This window comes from Neopsephotus bourkii, unplaced genomic scaffold (assembly GCF_033783945.1).
Source record: "Neopsephotus bourkii isolate Nb327-2 ecotype Australia unplaced genomic scaffold, CSIRO-AGI_Nbou_v1 NB_663, whole genome shotgun sequence".
Taxonomy (NCBI): Eukaryota; Metazoa; Chordata; class Aves; order Psittaciformes; family Psittacidae; genus Neopsephotus; species Neopsephotus bourkii.
In genome coordinates this window covers 2,587,835-2,604,868 of record NW_026901162.1, presented here as the reverse complement: position 1 = coordinate 2,604,868, position 17,034 = coordinate 2,587,835, and the positions used below count along the sequence as shown (strand labels likewise).

General features: G+C 40.9%; 1 protein-coding gene across 12 annotated transcripts in view; it reads left to right on the top strand.

Moving 5' to 3' along the window:
• The first annotated feature begins 11,580 nt into the window (after positions 1–11,580).
• ATP7B (ATPase copper transporting beta) overlaps positions 11,581–17,034 on the top strand; it is a 29,493-nt gene continuing 24,039 nt past the window's right edge. The window contains exons 1-3 of one of the 12 annotated variants that reach the window (XM_061353145.1): positions 11,975–12,090; positions 15,794–15,907; positions 16,602–16,815. In XM_061353145.1, the coding sequence (XP_061209129.1) occupies positions 15,837–15,907; positions 16,602–16,815 (285 nt within the window). In that variant the 5' untranslated portion in view covers positions 11,975–12,090; positions 15,794–15,836. Of the gene's footprint in view, positions 12,091–12,116; positions 12,508–15,793; positions 15,908–16,601; positions 16,816–17,034 lie in introns of those variants that run through there. The other 11 variants (XM_061353149.1, XM_061353144.1, XM_061353146.1 and 8 more) reach the window with 11 other exon arrangements.

Genomic DNA, 17,034 nt, shown 5'->3' with positions numbered 1-17,034 from the left:
TGCCGCAGGGGGTACACGGTGCGGTAGGTGAGGAGGCAGCGCGGCACTCACCACGTGCAGAATTTGTCTTTAAATACCGGACATAAGAGGATGGTATTCGATGTCCTGTCTTCCAGCTCTGCCCCAGTCTCCTGCTTGTAACTGAATCCCTCTTTACAGAGAGGTTCCTGTCTGCTCTCTGCCGATGTGCGCACTTCAACGCTGCGGTGCCCAGGACAGGATGTCCAAAATAACCCTGCACTTGCTGCTGGCCCTGAAAGGATCCCCATGAACACACTCACGGGGGACAGTTTCCACTGGAGGATGTCCAGGCTGTCTCTATCTAATACACTTTGTCTCCTGATTTGTCTTAATTTGGAATATAGGCTGAATCGGAGGATTAGTATAGAGATAAGACTGAACAGTGCTGGTTTTAAAAATGCTACTAATGATGTGTCAGTAAGCAGCAAGGCTTTGTAATTCTAAAATAGCTTCCCATGGAACAATGTAAGTAGCTCATCCTGCTCTGGGACATGTTTAGTGAAACTACCAGACTATAAGTGACGAGGCGTTTAGGCAGAACTGGCCAAAACGTTTCTGATCTCCTGTCATATTGCTAGATGCTTTTTTCCTCTCACCACATTCTCCATTTTAAACCACTGAAATGCTCAATGTGACAAATTTGATCCATATAACTCAGTCTCCAGTCTCTGCAAAATTTAACTTGTCCAAAATCTGCGGGCATTTCAAGTCCTGTTTCTTTGAACAGGAGCTTTCCAGAACCTGTCATCCTTTCAGCCTCTTTGAGGTCAGTGTGATCTCTTTCATGTCATAGCCACCCGAGCATTTTGAGGTCTTGAAGCTGCTAGGGATGGTTATGAAGGTCACCTTGTGTCTTCTTTGTCAGAACAGTGCTGGTTGGAGACTGCTGAATTGTAGTTTGTTTGGCCATTGCTATGGCCTGAAGCAGAGGAGCGAAGTCCAGGAGAGTTCAGCTTAAGTAATGGCTATTTGATTCTGACCTGCCCGGATCGAGTTTGCCATTTATGAAGACTCACCCTATGGGAATCAAACTGGAAATGTGTCAGGCCCTCAAAGTTAGAGTTTTATTGGTTATTTGACTGGTGTTTTTATTTAAACTGTCCTAAATACCACTGTCTGTAGTTTTTACCAGGGCATCTCTGCCTTTTGGTAAGTAGGTAAATCGGAAGTGTTCTGTTTGGAGGTTCAGCAAGTATGACCTAGCATTTTGTTTCTGAATCAACAGCTCTCATAAACAGAGTGCCACTCACATTGGTTTCTCTCCCCTAATCTTTTTTATGTTCCCCAACAGAGCAGTTTCCTGAGAAGCATGTGGGATGTTTGCAGAAGAGATCTTCACTGGATTCACATCTCTCAACTCAAATCACCTCTCTCATAGTGTCAATATTTGAAGATAATTGCCTGGGTTCAGAGAGGAGGCACAGTTCTTCTAGGGAACAAGAAATCTGGTCTATTTTAGACAATGAAATTTGTGTGCCTGCCCACTGACTTGAAAAGGTGCTTATGGCTACTCCCTTGGAAAGTATGAATGTTAGGTGAAGTTTATTTATGAAGCTGCAGGATCTTCCTTAGCTCATGAAGCTAACCTGTCAGCAGGCTAGTCATGGCTTAATTAAGATGAGAATTAAGTAATGGTGAAGAGTTCCAGGAAGCAAGAAGAGTAATTAGTGAGGAAGACACCTACTGACCTGTTTTTTGAGTTTCACTTGCTGCTTGTACGGAGAAAGCTGCACGATGGTGGAAGTATCAACTAGTTTTCTCATTTCTAATCACCTACAGTTCACAGAATCACAGAAGGGTTGAGGTTGGCAGGGACCTCTTGAGGGCATCTTTTCTAACCTCCCTGCCCAAGCTGCGTTATCTACAGCTGGCTGCCCAGGACCATATCCAGACTGCTTCTGAGCACCTCCAAGGATGGAGACTCCACCCCCCTGGACAACCTGTGCCAGTGCTTAGTCACTCCCACAGTGAAAAAGTGTTTCCTGATGTTCAGAGGGAACTTCCTGTGTTTCAGTTCGTGCCAATTGCCTCTGGTCCTGCCACTAGGCACCACTGATAGAGCTCAGCTCCATGTCCTTTGCACCCTCACTTCAGAATGAGATCCTCCCTGAGCCTTCTCTGGGCTGAATGGTCCCAGCTTTCTCAGCCTTTCCCCATAGGAGAGATGCTCCAGTACCTTGATCACCATAGTTGTTTTATTTTTAGTTAGTCCCTCTAGTGGTAATTAAAACACAAACATATTCATACATTCATAGTTCTTTTGTTAACTCTTTTTTAATGACAGGGTATTCAGTGTCTGACGTGAGCAGTATGAAAACAGTGTTGCTGACAGCCTTACGGGCTGCAAGGGATGCCTTTAATGTGCGAATGTCCAGCACAGACTAATTGACTTGTGACCACTTAACAAGTTCTCCACCTGAATGCATATGTAGCAGATGATATCATGTGCATGCATCTAGGATATCGGCAAGAATTTCAGCAAGAGCAGGGCTGAGCTGTCTCTGGTGTTCCCACTCCAGCAGTGAGAATGCTATGAAAAGCCTTGTCTGTAGAAATGACATGTGGCTGACATGCCAATGAAATTAAACTAGTCTTGTCATGACGTTGGCTTTGATTTCACCTTCTCAGAGATCTACCAAGTTTTTAATCTCTTGCTGCCTCTGTAAGCATTTTTGACCTGCTTTAATTGCTTTCTTCTTAAGGTCCTTACTCTGAAGAAAAATCAAACAGGACTTCTGAAGTCAGGAGTATTCAGAACAAATAGCAGAGTAAGTTCTCCGCAAGCCTGTAAGGCATTTGAGACAGTTTTAAAGTATATATTTGTAACTTTCATTCTTGCTGTGTACTCCATGTATGAGTAACTTGGTAAGATAAACCCACTGGCAAGTAATAACACAAAGAAACTGGATTAATATTGTGTAAGGGTATTCATATGACAGTCATGTGGTCTTTCATACTTTCTTGTAGAGTTGGTTCATTTTTTTCAGAAACATGCATTGTGTAGCAGTCTCTCATTCAGGGCTGCTGTCTTACCTACCAAAATGCCTGGGACTGTTTTTAGCAGAAGGAATCTTAAATCATTCACATACACAGTAAGTTTTTCCTTTTTGCACGTCTTATGATAGGCTGTTAAATATTACTGCGTAGTAACAGGAGACAGAAATAAAGTTGCACTGATTCTGTGCTTAATATTTGTGAAGCAAAAACCAAGTATTTGAAATAATTTGTGGCACTAATATTTCTAGGACAAAACACTATGGGCTTGTTTGCACTGATATGTTGTAATATTGAGTTGCTAAATATAAACAATTCTAGTAAAATTTAGCAGTCAGTTTTACTTTTGAGCTAGATGTTCTAGTGATGGGTGCTCACACCAAGTAGCTGTGAGCAAAAGCTGCCCTTTTTTTTTGTTTGACAGAAGCAATAAATAATTAAGCAGCTTTGACCTACACAGTATTTTTGCAAGAGCTCCTATAAACCACGTTTATTTGTATCACCAGGCGATATAAGTTTGATTTTTTTGATTAACAGATTATTTTCACACAAACTGTCCAGTTGGGCAAGGACCATGTAGGAAAACCAGTTCCACTGTTGGAGTTTAATCCTATAGATCATCCCAGTGTTTTAACCTCGCATTGACTCTTCTGTCAGTTCTCCTAAACAGGCATCAGCAAGAAAAGTCATGTCTGCCATTGTTTAGGTAGACTGAAGGACATGCAGCAGAGGCAAAAATGAGATGAAAAATGATGTAGCCCTACCGATAACATTGCTGAGCTTGCAAAATAACACATAGACTCACCTTAAATCCCAGCTTTTCCAGCTGGAAGTCAGGGATTCTTGAGGGGCTGAGGGCTATTTTTGAGAATCTGTGATAGCAGACCCAGACTCTTCCTGCTTTTCTTTCTCCCTTACGCAGATACTAATGTCTTTGTTACCATTTGCACCTAGCTAGAACATGAAGGGGGTCATGAAAGGCTACCTCTTTCACAGTAATACCTTAACGTATGTTTAAATCAACTATGAAACTGTTCAGGAAGCTGCAAAACTTCACAGTGTGAAATTTTTATTGAGTTAGGTACCTTCATCGTCAGACTTCAAAGGGTTCACATACTGAAAAGGAAACACCTTGCACTAACTTGTTCAAGGTGCATTTTTGACCATGTGTTTGTGCGTGCTTCTCTTTGCATATTTAAGACAGTGAGGGAGATGCTATTTGGATGAAAATCCAAATTGTTTCACATGAGTCCAGGATGAAGCACGATTGAGCATTCTGTGCTCACATCGTGACACTGATCAGGAAAGAGAAAGGAGCCAGAAACTGGCTGTGAAGCAGAACAGAAGGGAGTTACGATTATTGGAGGAGATGGTTTGGCTACTCCAGACATGAGAAATACAGATGCTGTGCCTCATCACCTCCTCTGACTTTTTTCTATTCAGGGGATGAAGAAAGCTTGAAGGGTTGGTGATTTTCCCCTGGGGTAGATTCAATCGAAGGTTCTCCTCTGGGGGGTGAACTAGGGCTGCTTAAAAGTAGTTCCCTGTTGCCCTGCCTCTTTTTGTCAAAAAGCAGAAGTACCAGGAGGGAATGATAAATGAACTGAGCCTGAATTCTGAAATCTCAGGAGGTTGCTCAGCAACTCTCAGGATGATTATCTTCTTTTATACTGAGCTGCAGAATGCATCGGCTTTGACTAAACATGTCCTTGGAAGAAACTCTTTGTCTGGAGAGCAAACTGGGGTGAACTGTGGAAATGGCAGAATTTCCAGCAGCTGAAAAAAAAACCCATTTCACTGTTGGAAAGCTTTTTTTGTATTTGCTTTTTCTCAGAACTGCAGGTTCCCATGAACTCTAGGTATTAAATGTCTCCAGTTTCTCCTGTATGCTCATGCAATAAGCAAACACTATTTTTACAATGAGTTTATGTTTGATGAGCTGGTATGCATGCCACAGAAAACAACCCAAGAAAACCCATCTGCATTTGAAAGCAGGATTTTAGCTGTGTGTTTCAATTCAGATGTTAAATATTTCAGATAAAGATGCTTGTAAACAGAAAGAGCTTTACTCTGTATTGCCTTTTCGCTTAGATGTTTTTTGGAGCATCTGTTCATATGGAAGAGATTGTGTAAAATTAGTAGCAGATTTTCCTGTGTTGATACTTTCTTCTCTTGACTGTCACTTTAATTCTGACATTTCCACCTGAATTCTTCCCCAGTACTTGTTGCAGGCTGCAGGTGTTATTTGAAGTAATAGGGAATTGTTATCACAGAATCATTAGGGTTGGAAGGGACCTCTGGAGATCATCTGGTCCAATCCCCCTGCCAAGGCAGGGCCACCTAGAGCAGGTTACACAGGAACATGTCCAGGGGGTTTTTGAATGTCTCCAGAGTATTCCAGCAGAAAAAAAACAACAAAACCAACCACCAACAAACAAACTGCAAATATGTTTTAATCTCTATTTTTAATCTTTCTGCTTAGTTTCTGTAAGCCTCTGTAGTGAATCAGTACAGCTCTATCCAGGCAAACTTGATGCATTTTCATGGTCACTTGCAAATATGTTTTGTCTGCTGATAGAAACCGGCACCTCTCTGACTGTGCATCTTGCTTGAGGGTTGAATGTAAGCTCATGAGAGATATTAGACCTGGGCAGGGCAGTACTGTAATAGATCCTAGTCCTAAAAAGCAAGTAACTAATGGGATTTGTGTAAAAATATCAGTTAGCTAAACAGCAGCTCACGTATGTTACAGTTTGGATCTCCGCCAACTGGGAACAGCAAAGCTTCAGTTGAAAGGAATTGAATTTGGGCTTGCCTTCACATAGCTAGCCTGTCCTAACAAAGGCACTATGTTTGTATTTTAGATATGGCATCTCTAATGCAAACACCAGTTACTGTTTTGTCTGTTTTTCTTGAATTGAAGGCAACTGTGGTGTGTATAAATTAAATGGGATTACACAACCTTATATTCAGAGGCCGAGCAGTTTAATTTGGGATTAAGCACTGGTCATAGAACCAGAAATACTTGCTTAAATCGGAGTTACATTTTTTTTGATGATTTTTCTTTTTTGGCATGCTTATAAACATGATGTGCTTTATGGTACTTACATAGTGTCAAGTGGCTCATCAAAATTAAATCTCTGGCTGTCAAACATGACCACAAGAATGATTTGAAACACGTGCTGGCAAGGAACTAGCAGTGTATCTAAATGGTGTGGACTCTAGAGTGAAGGACAGTTTAGAGGTTATCTGTAATATGTGGAGGTCACTTAAGACATAGGCTTACATTCCTGATCTGTAGATTTGGCAGGGCATCTTAGAGTCTGCTGCTTGTTTGCATTCTGCATACTAAATGGCTGCTTACTTGAGGGAAAAAAATATCAGTCTTCCCATTTACTTAAATCACAGTTCAGAAACTTCGCACTTTATTTATTCAAAACAAGTGTAAAATGTATTTTTAAAATGTCACAACAAATACTGAGGAAGTTGCAAAATAAAACTGGAACTGAGAATTTGAGTCTTATTTCTAAATGTGGGTAACAAATGTAGGTGACAAAAGCTATGATCTTTAACAGCAACTGATACAATTCACAAGTAGTAGGTATTTTTGCCCTCTAAAATTCATCTTTAAAAAGTTACTTCTGTAATATTACTTATTCTCAAGTTATATTTGAAATATGGCAGTCTAGATGGATAAAATATGGGTCTTTTTTCTCTGTATGGAATTCAAAAAAGCTTCTGCTCAAACTTACAAGCCAAAACCCAGCTCTGAGCAAGAGCAAATCGTAGACAATAGCAGAAACCTGCTTTGGAAACACAAAATTGAAAATACTGGTTTCATTTTGGCGCTGCCTGATGAGTTCTGCTGTTCCTCTGCCCCTGCTAGGTGAATGAATGTTACTGAGACCTGGACACAAATTAATCATGCAGACTGCAATTGTTCTTTGCACTTAAACCCTGACCCAAAAGGTGTGCCTCTTCCTGTAGTATTATGATGAGCTTGGTAGTTTACAGGCTCTTCACAACAGATTCCTGCAGTATAAATAGACAGATAAGAGAAAGGGTCATAATGAAATCCACACTACTGAAAGCAAAGTACCAAGTCCACACAATCTGAAATCATATTAGAAGCTGTGGAATGAAAAAGAATTAGTATGCATTTGGGGACCCTATTACAAAAGAGATATTCTGCTGGGTTGTGCTGGTGTAGAGCAAACAAAGCTTTTTTAAATATTTAGAGAAGATTGAGGCTGCTTCCTGAAAAACTGAAGCCAAAGTCTGAACTGTTTGATTTGAAGCAATATTATTTGTGGCAGGTAGGAATTTGATTCCTTGTATTTCAGTTCTGCACAGTTTCCTATTTTCTTATAGTGTAAGAAATAATATTCATGCTTTTTAATCTCTTAAAAGAAATATATATATACCACTCATGATGTAGAAATTCTTGTGTATCTGATAGCTGCCTGTTTTCTTACGACTGTAGCCAAAGAGTTATCTTCCTGATTTCATGGCTCAAAACTAGGGAAAATGTAGGTAGAGACAGTTTTGTTGCCTCTTTGATGGTACAAAGTTATTTTATTTTATGTTATGTAAGAAGTATGTCAGTTAATTAGGAGAATTCAGGCTGGTAGTTATGTACCATGAATCTTGCCAATCTTTCACTGAACTTTCAGCTGCAGCTAATTGACTTGGTAGGGAAAATGTGAGGCTTGTGTTGCTTAGCAAGACTGAAAACTGACTGCTGAGCAAGGACAGAGATTTGCTTGAAGAAAAAGTGCATACCTTTACTAGCTACTTATGGCTTAAAGAGGAGAAATAGTTGTTCACACAAGGGCTGGGTTTTTCACGGATTCCTGCCCAAGCAATGCTGTTAACAATTTCTTGATAACTGTGAGTTACCAGCACTGTTTGTGATGTTACTAGGAGCTTTGCAACACACCCCTTTTGCTTTCCCTCACTGCCCCCCCTTCTCTTCTTGAAGCTCCAGTTCCAGCAGTCACGTTATATGCATAAAACCCAAAGTTAATCTAACTGTTTTGATGGGGGAGAAAAATTCAAAACTTTTATCTGACTGCATCCTGAAGACAAATTAAAAAGAACTCAAAATCCTGACAAATGTGAAATTGCTGGGGGTTTAGCCTATCATTATTCGTATGCCTCAAGGTTCATTGTATTTCAGTGGTTTAAAATTATATCTGAGGAGGAGAACAGGAAAACAGTTAACATTCAAAGGCAGACTGGATTTGTAGAGTGATGCTGCTACATCGCTCTTTGCATTGATGCGATGTGCACTATCAGAATCAGTTCCTCTTGTCTGTCTGTCAGATTAAGGCAATATGACCCTCTTACTTCCAGGCCTCAGTTTTTCCCTGGAACCCAAGTGACTCATCTTTCAAGGTATTATTAAGGCTATTCTAAGATGCTTCCTCTGGGCATCTTAAAATAGGAGCCAGAGGGATTAAGTTCAGGCCAGAGCATCCTATAAAGCCAGGAATGAATGCATCCAGAAAAAAAACAATCTGAAAACACAAAGTTCTTGTGTGTTTATAATATTCTCTGATATTAGCTGGCAATATAAAGAGGAAACCTTGTGTTTTACCATCTCTGGACACTTTAAGTCAAAGGGGTTTAATTTTCTTGGGATGTTCTTCATTTTCTCATATGGAAATGCAAGCATCTCTGCCGTATGCTAAAAGCTGCAGAAGCAGCGGGCATATTTGCTATTTGCCGCCTAAATCTCAGGTTGGGTGGGTTACCCAACCTGAGTGATTTCCTCCTGGCAAAACTAAGCTGTGCAAAATCTAACCTTGACCCAGAGAATGATATTATTTTATCAGACAGGCAACATTGTCTTAACTTAGGGCAACAGGCCCTAACTAAACTGCTCTCCCCCAGTTAGCAGGTTACACAATTAGCATTAACTCTGTTAACTCTAAGGGGCAATTAATTGAGCTAGAATGGGGAAAATAATTTGGAAAACAGTAGCAGTCTGTCAGAGTTCAGCACCAGGTGATTGCAAGCTGTTAAATCCCAACAGCTGCCTCACTGCCCTGACAGACATAGCCACCCTTGAGGTGCCGCCAACATCAGGTCCCTTCCTGAACTTCCTCCTGAACCATGAGAGAGTTGTGGAGTTGTTGGAATGGGGCAGGATCTCTGAGCTTTCAGTCTGGTGTACTAAGGTTAAATAGAAATGGTTCAGTTTTATAAGTTGCTCAGTGGTTTCTACTTTGTGAATGGTACCTCTTCTCCAAGGGCTGCTTGTAATTTGGTGAGCTGCACAGGTTTCATTTGCTATTGCCATATAGCTCTGCTTGAACCTGCAACTAAACTAGGTTTTTCAGATCAGCTAGACTGGTTGAAATATATCTTGTGCCCCTTTCATATGAAGAACTATAGCAAACTTCTTTCCCAGCCAAATAATTCTTTTAATGTGGGTAAGTATCTTGTAAGACTGAACGTATTAAAAGCAGAACCTTGTATATTTCTTGTCTACCTCCAAATGGTTTTTTTGGGCTCTACCAAAGGCAAAGGACTATGGGCACTAAATAGGAACTTATCTCCACTGCTTTTGGAAGCAAACAGATTTTTACCTCAGAGTTATTCAGAAGTTGGAAGGAAAAAAAAAAAAGGATGATGTTTGAAGGGGATTGTAGAGAAGATGCTTACTAAATAACTCTTTATTCTGTCAGCCCAATCTGACCTTTGCTGGTGAACCTGAAATGAAGAAGAAAAAATGCTAACTTGTTTTTGCAGTATGTTTCATCACAGAATAATTTAATGAATACTAGTTACTTGTAGAAATGTGCTAGGTAGGGTTTGAGATATTTTTAATAGTAACGGTACTGTCAGAGATGTGTGGATCAGGCATAGATTTTAGGGCTGGCCAGAAACTGGAAGTTCTTTTCCCTAAGATGATCTAGAGTTTGAAATTTCCATTACTAGGAATTAGGATGCAGAGCTGACTAGCTTTGGTTTGGGATCAGATTTTGTTTTAGAAAGATAGAAAATAGTTTTTAACTTGATATATACATATCTATTTAGTATGTAGTTGTAGCTTTAGTATTTAAAGATACTGTAGTGAAATATTTTCATGTGAGCTAAATTATATGATTTTCAGTTGCTTGTTTCAAAACCAGTAATTAATGAAGATATTTCATCTTTAACACAGTTTTGTTTTACAGAAGAGTGTTCCAGCTGAAGACAGGTGTGTTTCTAGTGAGTTTCATTGATATATACAAAACAAACAGATGTTTTACTCTTTGTAGCAATGCTCTTTAGAAGGGCCATTTCTCAAAATGCTTTCAAAATAACCCTTTTTTAAAGTGTAATGCTATCACCACTCATGTATACTAAGATAATGATGCAAAATAGTGCTACAACAGTATTTTGAGGTTTGCTTCACTGGCAGAAGACCTTATTTTTCCAAAGATGTTCCTGACTCTGAAGTGGAGTCAAGAACTGGATGGTGTGAGCAGAGCTGAGGATTCATCCTTGTGGCTAAGTTATGGCAGGAAAACAAGGTAGGATGCCAATGTCCTGCATGGTGGCTTTCTGGACTACTGTGTTTGTGGCAGGGGTGTGAGGGATGTACTGCTTTTGGAAGTAAAAAGAATCTGAATTTGTCCTGCCAGACAGGTGGAGTGTTTGTCATTGATTCCCTCAGATTTTACCCTGTATGCTAACCTCCGCATAGGACTAAATTCTGGGACAAACCCAAGAGATTCTGATTAAATGCAAACCAATAATTTTAAGGCTTGCCTTTGCAGTGAGGTCACTGCACAGCCAGGGATGATGTGAACTGCTGATACATCAGCTGTATTATATCGGTTCTTTGGGTGCCCCTGTTCACAGGTGTCTTCGGGAGTGGGCTGTGCTACTGTGAGCTTAGGGAACTAGAGATGTGTTCACCAGGTTAGCACAGCACTGCAAATTTGCTGTGGGCAATAGTAGAGAAATATATTCAAGCTTGGCTCTAGGCACTACTGGTAGCTGTACCCATCCTGTGTATGGCTGTCTGAACTAGATGTTCCTGTAATCGCCCAGAGGTTTTAAGGGGAACTGAATTTGCCAAGGGGAATATCTTCTTTTTTCTTTACTTTCTGGCACTAATTGCTGGTTTAATGTTGTTTGTTTTTTAATAAAGCTTGCTGATGGTAAAGAGGCAGTTTTCAAAAAGTACAAATATTGTACTTATTCTTTCACACCCCCCCCCCCCATCCCCTTGAAACAAAGAATGAATATTCTCATGCCCTAAATGAGTGAAAGAACTTTGATCTAGGAACCATATCTAATGATATAATCATAGGCATGTTTTCAGTGTTAGAATGGGCCACATTTTATCCAAGAAATCCCTGGTAGTTTCATAGAAGGATATGGAATAGCATTGCCCTTTGTAGGAGCTGTGATTATGCACATGGCCACAAGGAACTAATGCCTGGCTGGCTGAGTTAATTATGCACTGGTGCACACAGGTCATGTTTGACTAGCTTGTGAAAGGCAGCCTTGGCTGAGCTTGCTGCTATGCCGTGTGCAAAGATTAACAGTGCAGAACGCAGTTTGGTAAGCACGAGGGATGCCAATTGGTGGGAAGCATTTAAACTGGCAGGAAGAGCAGGTGGCTGAGTGCAGCAAGCAGTGTACACAGGGATCACAGGTTACATCTGGGATTTCATGATGAATGCCTAATGAGCATGTTGATTAGACTGGCAGAACTCTTCAAGCCCTTGTAAATGTAGCTGAAAGAAGTGGGGCTGATAAGACACTGAATAACCACTCTTGTAAAACTTTCCTTTGGGGCTGCAATATTTAAAGTCCAGAAAGATAATGGAGAGAAATCTGGACAATAAAATGAAAAGGGAACTGTCCTGCTTAGCTACTTTGAACAACAAAAACATAACCCTGGTGTCTATTCGGAAGCGGCAGGCAGCTCATGATGTGCCTGAACTACTGATTATTGGTGAAAAGTCCAAGACAGGATCTCCGATAAAAGCAAGCAGTAACTTGCAGAAAGAAGAGAAAGTTTTGCAGAGTTACTCCATGGGAATGCCAGAAGTCAATGCAGTTGAAAGACAGGTCAGTGAGCTGGTGTGTGTGTGTGTGTTGGGAGGAAAGAAGTGTTTCTGAGCTGGAGAATTTAAAACAGAGCATGTTGGATGCAGATTGTATATTAAAGGAGGTTAAGCCTTCTTTATCTAAATTGTCTCAATCCCCAGCATGGATGCCTGCCCCAAAAGAAGCAGTACACAAATGCAAAGTCCTCAGAAAGTAACCTTTGAAAGCAGATGTTAATGATGGGTTATGCTGTAGTAATTAATGAGCATTTTTTTTCAGCTCCACCTCTAATAATATAGCCTAGGCATTCTTAGTAAGGAAACCTATTAGTATTTCTCCTTTTGAACTGCAATTGCTTGAGTAGTTTGACAGCAGCTCATACCAGATATTCTCTGGAATAACAGAAGTTGCAGAAACATTAAAAGGTCCTAACCATAGGTAAGTAGTTCATAGCTACTAAGTGGATGCTAGTGGAAGTTCTTGATAATACATTTGTGGCAACATCTTTGTTTTTTTTTAAATTCATTGGTGTATATAACTATGGTATTTTTGGAGATTAAGTTTTGTGAAGAGGCTTAGAAAGATCAGTGTGGATAAAAATATGATGAGATTTATTATTTTTAAAAGAGGTTTTGTTATTTGAAAGACCTGTAAATGACAACAGTGTAGTTTGAATCAGTGAATATTGTGAACATTTAAGGAAAAGAAACTCTCTGAACAAATTTTGTGTCCTTTGAAACTGCATATGCTTAGAATAGCTTAAATAATTACTGTCAGACTGGAATAAAATAACAGCCAGGACAGACCAAATGTAGCTGAAAGCTTTTTCTGACTTGAGTTACTTATATTATAAATGTTTGCTAGAAAACAATCATGACATAAATTACTTCTTCCTATCAAAGGATCTCTCTTCTGTGTTCAGTTCACTGGGATATGCATTTTGCTTGTATTGGAGTCATCCTGAATATCGTGAAGTGTTCTGTTTTAATTCTAAATAGGAAATAATCCATTTACAACAAGGTTTTCTCCTTTCCCAGTAAAGTGAGCTTGGTTTACAATTTGAAAGTACCCGTTAAGGTCTCTAAGGTGTGTTAAACTATGGTGTAGGTTTCATTTCACTAAAAGTACCTGCAAATGCATAAATATTTCCCCAGCATCTGTACTGTTAGGGAAACTTGTTCTTAGACATGGAATAGCAGTCACTTGGCAGAAACATTAGGGAACTAATGTAATATTTTGAAAACAAAAGCACATAAAGACTGCTTTAAAGTAATGTTTTCATTGAATCTCAATATCCAGGTGGAGAGGGTGGTTTTTCCCTCATTCAAAACTCAGCAACTGTTTGAAAAATAACAAGTTGTGTTGCAAGTAGTTACTGAAAATAGTAGCTACTGACACTTGTTAATCTTCACTAAACATGGGTGAAGAGGGAAGGAAGAATAACCAGTTAAGATTTAATATGTTTAAACATTATGAGCTAACAAGATGGATTCACAAGCTGCACAGAAATTTGTCAAGGAGGATGAGGGTTGAATTTCTGCCCACTCAGAAGTACAGGTATGAAAGTGAAGACTTGAGACCTTTGATGTTCCTGAGTCTGCTCTGTCCTCATTTTGTTGTTCACTGGCCGCCCATAACAAACTGGGAAAGCATCTGAAGCATTTAATTAATAGTGTGTGGCTTTTCAGTTGTGTGTTACTGCCTGCCTGAATCCAAAGCCATGAATCAGTGGGTTGTGAAAGAACAAAGCAAGAAAGGTAAAACAGTGACACAGGTAAGACAAATCTTTGGCAGTGCTTGAAGGTGAGAGGGCGATAGCTGGTTTCAGTCTGCAGAGGTAAAGGGAGAAGAGCAGCCCAAAATCACTGGAGATACTGGGCATGAGATTCAGTGGGATTGGCATTCTTGGATGAGCAGATGGGGAGAGGAAGAGGGGAAGGTGCTATCCTATGATTCTATGAATGGGCTGGGCCCTGCCTCCTCGCTAGTTGACTGCCTGGCATCATGGTGAGGAGTCTGGTGCTTGAATTTCAGGAAGTTAAATTTGGCAACCCTGTAGGCCAGGTGAAGGAGGTGGAGAGCAGCAGAGCCAGCTCTGGGGGAAAGCCTTGGTGGACCACCAGAGGGGCACAGCAGCTGTGTAGGATCTCCATGTGGGTGATGCTCTGGGAGCTGTGGGGTGTGCCTGCCTCAGCCTCAGCTTTCAGCTGCAGAGGCCAAGAGTGTTACACTGGTATTCTGGAGGTGGCTGCACCCCTTCAGGGGGAGAGGGATGGCTTTCCTGGTGGCAAGCCACTCTGTGAGGTGACCGTGGAGCACAGGGGTGGAGGCAGCATGGGGACTCAGCCAGAGGCAACTGATGGCTGGGGCATGAAGCCAAGGAGGGCACCAACCTTGTTGACTTGACAGCCATGGTGTTCCATCCATCATCAAGACACCAGTCACCATGTGTTCACATGAGGGTCTTGCCCAGTGCAGGAGTTTCTTCTTCTTTGTTTTTGGGTTTTCGTTTGGTTTTTGGTTTTGTTTTGTTTTGTTTTTTATTTTCAGTTGCTTTTCTTGCATTTATTCTGTATTCCCTCACTGCTGTTAAACTCTCAGCCTTTACACTTCTGAATGGGAGTACCCAGAAGAAATAGCCCATCTGTGGGGAAAGTGGGGCACTAGGCCTTTGAGGGCAGCACTCAGTGGGGTGGTTTTGTTGACCAGTTGCACAGGCCATGGACCATGACCAACTTTCCAACCAGACCTGCTGCCGAGCTCTGGATGCTGTAATGCCAAGAGCTGCGTGCCAAGCTGGGGCTCAGGCCTTGGTGCTCCCAATCCAGCAGTCTTTCCCTGCCCTGCTCCACCTCAACGCTTTCCAGAAAATTAGTCCAGCCCCAGGGCACAATCCTGTTGAATGATCTCCCTCATGCTGGCTGGAGGTAGTCAGGATGGCAAGCAGGATCCTCTGCCCCTTTCTGCTTCTTCAAGCCCTGCTTTGCCCCAAGGCAGGCATGAGTGCTCCAGCTCCTACGTGGGACATCAAGGGTTCCTCATGCTGTTTCTTCATGCTCTGAAATTCCCATACGGGGAGCTGAGCTTCAGGTTCCATGTTCATGCACATCAGCAGTTTCAGTTACTGCTCACCTTGGGTCTGGTTCAGAGCTGTCTTCTGTAGATGCAAATGTTTTTGATCCTACTCTGGTGCTTCCTTTAAAGCTCTCTCCAGCTACCACTGCTTCTATGTCAGTGTGTTTCTTATCAATTTCCTTCTTTTTTTTTTTTTTAATTTTACATTGTTTAAATGGGCTCCATAACACTGCTTTCCACAGGAATTCGTAGCTTTCAGACTAGAGCCTCACTCTGCTGTGTGTGTTCAGTTGCAACTTTTACGTGCAGAGCAAGGGAGGAAAAGAATTGTCATAATGTCATGCTTTCATTATTTACATAGTTTTTGTATAGTCACTGTAGAAATACGTGTGGGACTGGTAGAGCAAACAGATTTGGAGTACACCTGCCCTTCAAAGTAAGCAGGCCTCCTTTTGTGTGTGAGACAAATAGTTGGTAAATGTATCTGGTTCTTTTGCACTCCCTTATGGATGAAGAGTCAGATGCATTTTCATTATTTCATTGGGATTTCTATTTAGGCAGAAGCAAGCAGGAGGGGTAATTCCTGGGAATTCCAGGCACATTTTTTCGGCATTTTTTGAAGGCAATTGCTTCTCTGATCCTCTTGCAGATGGTGTCCCTCAATTCCTATACAGCTTCATTGATACCATTTTATGTGTGGGTGTTCGCTGCTATCAGGAAACCCTTTTCTGACACCTGCCATGTGCCCTGAGGCAAATTATGGGTGCATTTCTGCATGTTTCATCTTTGTGTCTTCACATGAACCTGCTGTTTTGCTCTGATCTAGTGTAGCAACACCCCTTCTAGAAAATTCACATAGATGTATCTGTGCCTTTTTTTTTCTTTTTTTTTTTTTTAAAGCTGTTAAGCAATACTAAAGGCTTTGCAAACACTGTATTTGAACCTGTGCACGTTTCTGTGTTTTCTGGAAGGTAGATTCTCAATGATTTGGCATTTGGGGCTTTTTTTTTGGGGGGGGCGGTGTGTGTTTAAGGGAAGTAAGTGTTTTTCTTTTTAATATATCCACATCCCCTCTATTTTCTCCTTGTCATTTAAAAATTCGTGTGCAAGGATTTTTTTCCTACAGAGCATAAACATCTGGTTTGGTCAAGTAACAAAGAAAATATTTTTGCCAACTATCCTGAATGTTTGGATAGCTGTTTAGCCAAAATATAAAGTGATGCCAGGTTTTGATGTTTCTGTGGCTTATAATGCATTGAAGTAGTAGAATCAGTCATTGCTTTTATGTTTTTCAAGAGAGTGGAGGATGAAAAATACCCTTTAATCCTTTTATACATTTAATTTGAATTGCTTTTATGTCACTGGGTACATGGGAAAACTGAGATGGCTGGGTGTAGGAGTGGAGGAATGCAGTGGAGGACATAAGGCTTGTAATGGTTCCTGGGTTTCATCTCCAGGTGGCTGCCAGAAACATGGTGGAGTGGAGTAGGAGAGTGGAGGATGTTCGTCTTGCTCCTCTCCCATGCTCTGTTTTGCCAAAGAGTGCAGAAGGCTTTTGTTACACGAGTTAAAGTAAATATGCAGGATAAGCTCCTGGAAATCCCATGCAAAGGTTTTCTTTACTGGGTGTTTGTGATAAAAAGAGCTGGCCACCACAAGCAAAATGGGTGGGTGAGAGACTGTTTTCATTTATCAGATGAGCTTCTTTCCTATACTCAAGGCCATATTATTATTTTAAACTGTGGAAAGGCATGAATAGGAGGAAATAGGCATGTGGTTGTCTTTGTGTGTGCTTAAGCAGGGAACTGTATTTGCAGGGGCGTCCAATGAACTGTTTAAGTTTTGTTTTGAAAGGAGGGGCTGGCTGTGCATTTTCCTGTGTGTTGGGGA